Here is a 9716-nt window from a genome sequence, read left to right on the forward strand (position 1 = left end):
AGAAAAACACAAAACCAAACACATCATCCCAGCCTGCTCTTGACTATAAAGAATCTTTACAGAGTTCTGCAACCCACTGCTTCCCACTTGCCTAAATGAAGCACGGTTAACACAAAGAGGCAAGGAATTATGCAACACTTTCCATACTAACCATTAAAGATTATACTTACTAAAATTTGGATCTGCTGCTTTTAGCTTGGAGAGACATCCCTCAATACCCCCGAGACCCTCATCATTGGCCCAGGTTGCATACTGTAAAAGAGAGAGACTGTGTCAAGGAATCCCCAATGACATTGGGCATCTTCTCCTTCTCCCAGCCACGTGAAAGTCAGAAGCAAGACAAATGATAGCAGAGAACCTTTACATTCAAATACAATTAGCTCAGTTAGAAAACACAGAAGCTGCTTTCTTTAAGGTAGCCTGGCCACCAGCAGAACTAACAGCCTTTGTTCTCTGTGCAGCTTATGTCAAGTGTTTGATTCTCCAGGGTCCAGTGGGATGAGCACACTACCCTCCCACAGCTACAGTGTTTGGCATCACTCTCTGCTATGAGGGTTTTCTGCTGACTGCTAATGGCTGAATTCAGCCCGATTTGAAGAACACGTGTGAGAACATAACATTTCTGAGACCACAGCTTACCTGTCAGACTTGACAGCCAGTAGCTAACCAACACACATGCTACTGGAAAGAACCAATGCAGATACATGAACACAAACACACACACACTGTGATTGCCTAATCATGCCTTCCTCAAGAAACAAAACTCAGTACAGCTTCTGTCTAATCTTTCAGCTGTTAAGGAATGTAAAAATCAGCTACACCAAAGACTGTTTTATGCACAAGTCCCTTCAGACCCCATTTTTCGTCATACCTGGGTGAGCACTGCATCAAAGAGTTTACAGGCTTCATTGCTAGCAGTGGACAGGCCAAGTCCAGCATCCTGCCAGGCCTGCACAACAAACAGATGAGAAATGAAGGATTTCACACACTGAGATGACAGACTTTAAAAAGTGGTGATGTTCTGATGTTTTTCAACTGTTTATTTTTTTTTTCAAAACAGGAAAAAGCTGTGAGAACAATGTTAGCAGATGCAGACACTTTTTGTGCACCTGTACATACATCTCAATTTGTTGGGTTAGCAGTGGGGATAAAGAACCAAAAATTATACAGCCTTTCAAATTCTACAATTTATACCTTACAAGGTGAGGACTACACTTAACTCCCTGCAGACAAACTTGGGCTGGTTCCTCTGCTGAAGATACACCTTGTATGAAACAGTGACACGGGAAAGGAAGACCCCAGGTTTCTATATACAAAAGCAATACTGCCTTTTCCCAAACAGGATGGCCACACAACCACCACATTTGTCACCTCACTACCTTAGGGGCTTCCCTTCCCAACTTACTCACCTAACTAATACTGTAGTTGTCAAAACTTTTAGAGAGCCTCGCAAAGACATCTCTTCCAACAGTACTCAAACGCTTTCTTTTCTCACTGATTGGTTTAAAGGCTCACATCCCAACACTTCTAGTACTTGAGTGTCCACCTTACAAGCCTGGGAGACTACGAATCTGTGACTGAATGAAACCCAGGAGAGCCGAGTAGGTACAAGGTAGACGAAGAGCTTGTAAAGCAGCCATCACCTTCCTTTTTCACACATGCTGGCTCTGCTGTTTCCTGCGCTCATTTCCCCTCATCCTCCTCCCTAAACCCAGAACAGACTGTCTGCTGGCAGGCTTCCTGAAGGAAAGTGCAATTGCCTCCACTCCTTTTCCTGCTTTGCCTTTCCTCTTTTGGGCCAGACCAAAGCCTTGCCCTTGCTGCTGCTTTCCTGCTGACTTTTCCCTTCTAGCGGCGTCTCTGCTGCCATGCCAACCGGCTGTGAGCGATCAATCCCCTTTATTCCTCTGGTTCCGTGCGGCCGTTTCGCAGTGCTCTGCAGAACCTGCGGCACCCAGAGGAGCTTTTTGCTTTTCTCCCCCAGCCCCGGCCCCGGCCCCGGCTCCGGCCACGCTGCCCCGTGGGCTCTCAGCACCCCCGGGGCTCCTCCGGCCCGGCCCGGCCCGGCCCGGCCCGGCCCGGCCCCTGGTCGCGCCGCTCCCCTCCCCTCCGCCCCGCCGGACCTTGCAGTCCCTCAGTGGGGCGCACTGCTCCTGTCGGCCACGCTGGGCCCGGCCGCCCCGGGGCGCCTCTGCAGCCCGGCGGCTTTCTTGCCCTGCCGCCGGGGCCGGGGGGCAGGGGCCGGGCTCCGCGGAGCGGGTTCCGAGCTGTGGCCGTTAGACCCCGCCGGCGGCTGGGGCTTTTCGGCTGGCTCCCGCCCTGCCGACCGCAGTGCCGGTGCTCCCCGGGGCCCTCGGGGCGCTGCCGCCATGCCTCTGCACCCTGCTCTCCTCCTTCCGCTGCTCGGCTTGTTTCTCCAAGCCCTGCTAGCCCCTGCTCCCCGCCTGCAGCCACCACCGCTGCTGCTCACCTGCCCGGGCCCTCACGTACACGTCTCCCGAGGGCATGACACTCAGGGCTGCGTTGCATGCCCGGGGAGCGGCACTGTGACACTGCGCTACCAGCCGGCCCCAGGAGCGGGACCCAAGGCCGAGAAGGGAGGGATGCAGCCGCCAGCCCCACCACACTGCCTCTGGTACCTCAACTCAGCCCGAGCGACGAGCACCTCTGGCTGGGCAGGGCAGGTCACGCTGCACACAGGCCTCCCGAGGCCTGGACACGTTCCTCTGCCCGCAGCCTCTGGCCTCGTCACGGTGCAGTGCTCGTCCAGTTTGTGCTCGGCACCCACGTGTCTTCACCGCAACATCAGTGTCGTGATGCTGTCAAGACGTGCTGTCCTCAACAGCACAGGCATGTGCAGCAATCACAGAGGAGGTGCCCCACGGTTGGTTCGTCGCTCTGCACCACCCTTCCACCCAGAAGAAGACGCAGGACTTGTGGCAGAAGGGAGCGGCACCCCGAGGGGACTCGTGCCAGCTCTCTTCAGGCTCGCGGTCAGTGATAGCACCCCGAGAACAATGGAAATGGCGGTGCTTCGACAGGCAGCAGCCTGTAAGCTAAACTCTGTCATAATTCAAAAGCCTCTTCACATGTCTGTCATACATCAGAAAAGGGGCATGACTTTCTACCTGTATGCCAGAGTGCTAGTAGACTGCAGCCTCAGCTTGTCTATAAAGCCGCAGTGGATATTCTATGCTGTTCCGGACATGAAAACGAATCCAGACTGGGACAAACCTTTAAATGTGTCCTTCCTGCACGGTGCAGACACGGTACAGCTAACTGTCCCCGGTTGTACTCTGAATTACGGCACGTATCAGGTTTATTTTACTGCTACAGTGTATGTGCTTGGGACTAAAAGATATTTCAGTCGCACGGACAGAGTTTTCCTTCAGATCGAGAGAAGTGATCTAGTGGCAAATATCGCTGGAGGCACGTACCGGACGGTGGGTTTCTCGGATCGTTGGACTCTTGATGGCTCCGCGTCCTACGACCCCGATTCGCAGGAGGTGCTCGAGGGAATCATGTTTACTTGGTACTGCACTAAAAAGGTGTCGGACTATGAGACCATGAAAGTTAGCGCAGGACAGAAATGTCATCACTCCCAGAGGGACTTGAAATGGCCAACACCTACGGGTTCCATTCAAGCAGTGCCACCAGAATTCCTCTCAGGAAACGCTGCATACCACTTCCTTCTGGTCATTCAGAAGGACAGTAGAAAGAGCTATGCCAAGCAGACCGTAGACGTGAAGCCTGGCTCCCCTCCTCTTCTGGCCGTGGCATGCCTTGAGAACTGTGGCAGCACTGTCATTCCGACGGAGAGGTTTACATTGTTGGGAAAATGCCTAAACTGTCCAACAAAGAGCCAGCCAGTCTACCTCTGGTCCCTTTGTTTGGAAAACTCTACCGAAATCCGCTTTGACTGGTCTTCCAGGACTTCAACGGGCAGGTCTGGTCCTTACCTCTCTATACATGCTCTGACCTTTACAAATACTGCACATCAGTCATACACGCTGCTCTTAAAAGTGACCACTCGGGGCGGTGGGTCAGCACTCTACAGATATGCATTCAGAGTGAATTCTCCTCCCAGGGCTGGAAAGTGCAGCATCAGCCCACACCGGGGTACAGCCTTTCGGACTAAATTTGTTGTCCAGTGCAATGGATTTTCCGACAGCAACTTACCTCTGACATATAAAGTAATAGTAGCTTCTGATGTATCCCAGACCGCCAAAATAAGCTCAGTGGAGAAAAACACTTTTGGCACCATTCTGTACATTGGCTATCAGCCTAGAACTCCTCCATCTTTCCTGCCGGTTGGCATGCCCTCTCGGAAGTCTACTTTGACCCTGTATGTTCAAGTCAGTGATTCTCTTGGGGCATTTACCCAAGTGAGCTTATATATCCGAGTGGAGAACCCTGTGAAGAGTCGACCACTAGCTGTCATCTTTCATGAAATGCTTGCCTCAGTGAGCGGTTTAAGCGCACCCATGACAGCTTATCTCCAGACCGGAGACTATTTTAATGCTGGTTATTTGGCTTATCTTGCAGCCTCAGTCCTCAACTATATTAAAGCTGCACCAACAATCCAGATACCCAAGGCTCAGTTTCGGGAAAGCCTGATTAAAACAGCTCTAAATATTTCGGTTGAGAGCATGATGGAAATCAACCAAGTAGTTGCCTCCCTTTTTCAAGTCACAGAGGAACCGGAGGAAGTGAACATTCGTTCACAAGAGATTGCCATTACAAAACTGACCGAAGTAACGAGAGTGCTGAAAATACAGAGGAATGAGAGCCACTGGTCTGAACAAACAGAAATTCAGACCAGCGGAATACTAAGGTGCTTGTCCAACATCCTGAGGGCTGCTCTTCTGCCTCGCAGGAATGTCAATGTTGGTGGAGTCATGCAAGTCTTCTCCATCATGGAAAACTTAACAGAGATAGTTTTCCAGGGCAAAGTCCCCGGAGAGACAGACACTGTCATGGAAACGAAAAACTGGAACATCACTTTGAAGAAGGATGAAAACTGGAATGTCACCAATGTGTTCTCAGCCACAGAAACCTGCAGGAATTGTTTCTATCCAACACTGCAAAAAGGACAGAATTCAAGTCTGCCCCGCAACGCTGTCATTTCCACTGCAGTTTTTGAGTTTGATGAGAATCCTTTCCCATGGCTAGGTTACACATCGGAAATTGCAACAACCGTCTTGGGCTTCAAGATGGCAGAGACCAAGGCTAATGGAGATCTGCAAGGGATCCTGCCTGAAGAAGCGGACATTCTTATTGCAAGGAAGGATACTGAATCATCAACTTTTCCATTAGCAGTGGGACCTGATAGAACAGAAACCTACACTACTGGAGGATTTAGTCTTGAAGTGAACAGAAATACCAAGATTATATACGTCCAAATCCTGACAAAATTAAAAGTGACCTTCCAGGTGGTAGTGTTTACAAACACAAACATCACTCAAGCTTTTCCCATAGCCTCTTTTGATTCTTTTCCCGATATGCCAACGGTTGCAAGCAAAACCAAGACGGCTAATGCAGACTGTAACATCAAGGCTCCTTATGTTATCTGTCTCCCAGAGTCACTGCTGAAAGCTGCAGCTCAAGGAAGTAGTGCCGAGAGTCAGAACATCTCTATTGTCTTGCTGACGCCCTACCTTGCAAGGTATCCAACCACGGGGCTGGTGAGCATCAACATTTTCAGTGACCAGTGCTTGTTTCTGGGTGGAGTTCAAAATCAGTGGAGGGAAGACCTGTGCAGGCTTGGCCCCTTGACTGACTGGCAGAGGGTACACTGCATCTGCAAGATGAAGCAGAGTCACAGAAGCCTGTCAGTTCATGTGGCCTCAAATACATCCACATTTGACATCAGGTTCCTGGCAGCCAAAGTAATAGTTACTCCCAACACTGTGGACCTGGAGAAAATGCTCATAGCAGACATCCCTAAAAATCCTGTGACACTTTTAACGGTGCTCTTCGTTCTTGCAGTCTACTTGCTCTTGTCCATCTGGGCCATGCAAAAAGACAGGGCTGACAGGGCCAGCAAAGACAAGATTATAGTTCTGCCTGACAACGACCCCTCGGACAAAGAGAGCTTTTTGGTCACCTTATACACAGGCAGTCGCTGGGGAGCTGGAACCAAAGCTGACGTTTTTCTCCAGCTTATCGGTCAGAACGGCACAAGCGATGTCCACTGCTTACAGCACCCACAGGTTCCTTCTTTCCGTCAAGGAAGCACTGACTGCTTTCTCTTGACTACCAGGGAACGCTTAGGAGACATCTGTGCCTTCAGGGTCTGGCACAATAACAGAGGCCCATCTCCTGGATGGTTCTTAAGCAGAGCCAAAGTTGAAAACACGTCCACTCGGAAGACCTGGTTCTTTATGTGCAGGAAGTGGCTTTCTCTCGACAAGGGAGATGGCTTACTGGAAAGGACATTTTTTGTCACAAACCCCAAAGATCTCCTACCCAGAAAGGACTACTTTTTGATCCATCTCTCCCATAGTCTGACAGAGGGCCATCTGTGGCTCTCGATTTTTGCCCGTGTTCTTAATGGCAATTTCACCAGGCTCCAAAGGTTATCTTCATGTTTAACAATGTTGTTATTAAAGCTGCTCGTTAACATTATGTTCTTTAATGCTGACAAGGAAGAACAATCTCCAATACACTTGAGGTACTTGAGATCGATAATAGTAGGAATTGAATGTGCTTTGGTTACGATGCCTGTGGAGATGGTTATCATTGCCTTATTTAAGTATTCCCAGAAAGACCCAACCAGAAGTCCACCCCTCCTTTCTGGAAGGCTTAAAAACTGGAAGGAACCTTTGCAAAAATGGTACCTCTCAGAAACTTCAGCACAATCCAGGAATAATAATACCCTGGAGAACTTTCCTGGTCCCAGCAATGCACAGGGCCCGCTGCCTCACCAAAGGACGAGCAACCAACGAGCTCCCCAGAACTGGAGCAACTCCCCCGTTTCTGAAAGAGATGCAAATGCAACTGGAGCTGAGGAGCAGACGGCCAAAAAGAATTCCCCTCCAAAGGCTCAGGCCTTGCAGAGAGGGCCACCATCCAATTCCAGTTTCAATAAAAACTCTGCAGAAGAAGGGGGCAACTTTTTGAAAGAAATCAAGCCGCTAAATGTCACCTCCAGGCCCTTTCGCAAGACACCACAGGTGGTTTTTTGTTGGTGGTGCGTCTACCTCTCGTGGGCATTGGTTATAGCTGTAACTGGTGTATCGTCATTTTTCATTGTACTGTATGGTTTGTCTTACGGCTACCAGACTTCAATGGAGTGGTTTTTGGCATCAGCAGCCTCCTTTATTCAGAATGTGTTTTTCCTTTCTGTCCTAAAAATTGTTTGTTACTCAGCTTTGAATACACTTCGTCCTAAATGCTGTGAAAACATTCCATGGTTAACTCAGGAAAATCATTCTGAGATTAAGCTGGACAAGGAAACACTGAGTGAAGATGAGATGAGGGAGAAGCGCTTTAAACTTGCCCAAATCAGAGGCACCAAGCAGTATAAGCCTTTAGAAGCTGATGAAATTGCAAAGATGCTGAAAAGGGCAAAAATTAAAGCCAAGGCTTTCATTTTCATACGAGATTTCATTAGCCACCTTGTCTTTTTAGCTCTGGTATTACATTTTGCCTATTCCAGTGAGAACACCAACGTTTTTCACTACAACCAATTTATTCAGAACCAGTTCTCTCCCAGACTCTCCCCTGTGGACAAGATAGAAGATATTTACACGTGGATGGATGATATCTTCTTGCCCTTGATCCACAACAACGTTCAGCCTTCCTTCCTTCCTGAGAGCTGGTCCAAAATTATTGGTTTGCCTAGGATGAGGCAAATACGGGCTAAACAGACTGAGAAAAAATGTTTCCATCCTCACAGCTTTGTAAATAAATTTGTGATCAGCGAAAGCCACTGTCTTCACAAATACGGCAGGGACACTGAAGAGAAAGGTGACTATGCTGGCAGTTGGTCAAAGATTTCCAACCAGTCTGTTTCCAAGGATGCCAGCAGTCGGCTTGGGTTTACTTACCAGCCAAACAGGACTCCGTGGAGTTATTACTCATTTGGCAATTTGCACACATACAAATCCGGAGGTTACACCTTTTACTTTTTCCCCGAAGAAGGAAGACATAATTCAACAACAAGGCTGGATTTGCTGCAAAAGAGTCATTGGATCGATGAAGATACGTGGGCTCTGATCATTGAACTAACTACATTTAACTCCGATGTGCAGCTCTTCTGCAGTATCTCAGTCATATTTGAACTTTCGCACCTGGGGATCATAAAACCAAGTTTGTCAGTACGCTCTTTTGCACTCCCCATTTTTCATCAGCAAACAAAAGGTCAACAACTGCTTTTTGTTGTTTTTGTTGCCTTTCTGTTCATTTACATTGGAGATGGCCTTTACATCATTGTGCGAGGGAAAAAAAATACTAAAACCCCTTCTAACTTAATTAATTTTGGCTTAGTATCAACATTCCTCCTTTTTGTTCTTTTAAGGGTCCTAAAGTTTAAGATGGGAGCTGATATAGTGAAGTTCTACTTACTTCACCCAAATGATTTCATTCCTTTTCATGCAGTTTGTCATTTAGATCAGATTTTAAGGATTACTATGGGCTTCTTGGCATTTCTTGTAGTTTTGAGAACTCTAAAATATTCTCAATTCTTTTATGATGTGCACCTGGCACAGCGATCAATCATGACAGCTCTTCCTGTAATCTTCTCTATGGCTCTTGTATTGGTGGTGTACCTCTTTGTATTTATGGCCTTTGGCTACCTTGTGTTTGGCCAGCATGATGACAATTACAATAGTATGATTCGCTCAGCTCAGACTATATTCTCTTACAGTGTTTTAGCTTTCAGAGATACTGACTTTTATTCCAACAGGTTGCTGGGTGGTCTGTTCCTAGCCTCTTTCATGTTCGTGATGATCTGTCTTTTTATCAATCTTTTCCAAGCTGTTATTATATCTACCTACAGAGATATGAAACAACCTGTATATGAAGAACCATCTGATGAAGCCCAAGCAGTTGCTTTTGTATTACAAATGCTTAGAAAGATACTGTGTTATCTGATCTGTAGAACAGCCAAAGCAAGTGAACCCAATCTTTTTCACAGCGTGCTCTATGGCCAGCCTCAGAAGAGATGTCAGCAACATTTAGGCCTCAAGAACAGAAAAATAAAAGGAAAAAAAATGGTTTATCTTGTCATATGAACAATGCAAGATTTCATATTCCAGGTCAACTGTACTCTGTAATACTTATGTTTACTGTTACACTTATGTTTCAAATAAATGTTCATAAATACTTTTATTTTCATAATATTATTTTCATAATAAATTATTATTATTATTTTATTTTCATATCTTTTTTTTGTATGTTTTAACATTCAACCCCTTGCTACTGATTGTGCTTAGAGTTTCTCAGCTGAGAGAAATTGTGCTGAGAATTTAACATGGTATGACCTGACAATTAAAATTATTCATATCGCTGCATTTGTATTTGCAGGCAGATGGCTTCGTTAACATCTAACTTCTGGGCATTAACATTTGGCTGCAGAATACCATTTTATAGAGCCTCATTTTTTTTTTCTTTTAGTAGAATTGTGTATTTTAAAACTCTATCCCCATACCAGTCAGTATATTACAATCTGTAGATGAAGACTAACCAAGGTAAACTGCTACAGGCAAGATGGA

The 9716-nt window shown here is 47.0% G+C and overlaps 2 protein-coding genes across 2 annotated transcripts in view; one reads left to right on the plus strand and one right to left on the minus strand.

The window, feature by feature from the left end:
* LOC308187606 (tetratricopeptide repeat protein 38-like) overlaps positions 1 to 2371 on the minus strand; it is a gene marked incomplete at its 5' end in the record, with an annotated part of 22208 nt that extends 19837 nt beyond the window's left edge. Inside the window, 4 exons of the mRNA XM_080575741.1 lie at positions 171 to 252; positions 872 to 949; positions 2124 to 2267; positions 2366 to 2371. Of these exons, the coding sequence (XP_080431867.1) occupies positions 171 to 252; positions 872 to 949; positions 2124 to 2267; positions 2366 to 2371 (310 nt within the window). The remainder of the gene's footprint in view (positions 1 to 170; positions 253 to 871; positions 950 to 2123; positions 2268 to 2365) is intronic.
* On the plus strand, positions 2370 to 9300 carry LOC308187613 (polycystin family receptor for egg jelly-like; the record flags this gene model as incomplete). Its single annotated transcript, XM_080575752.1, has 1 exon — positions 2370 to 9300. The coding sequence occupies one exon, from the start codon at positions 2370 to 2372 to the stop codon at positions 9234 to 9236; it is 6867 nt and encodes a 2288-aa protein (XP_080431878.1). The 3' UTR covers positions 9237 to 9300.
* Positions 9301 to 9716: the final 416 nt, after the last annotated feature.

Source organism: Anser brachyrhynchus, assembly GCF_964034855.1.
Source record: "Anser brachyrhynchus genome assembly, chromosome: 1".
In the NCBI taxonomy this organism is placed as follows: domain Eukaryota; kingdom Metazoa; phylum Chordata; class Aves; order Anseriformes; family Anatidae; genus Anser; species Anser brachyrhynchus.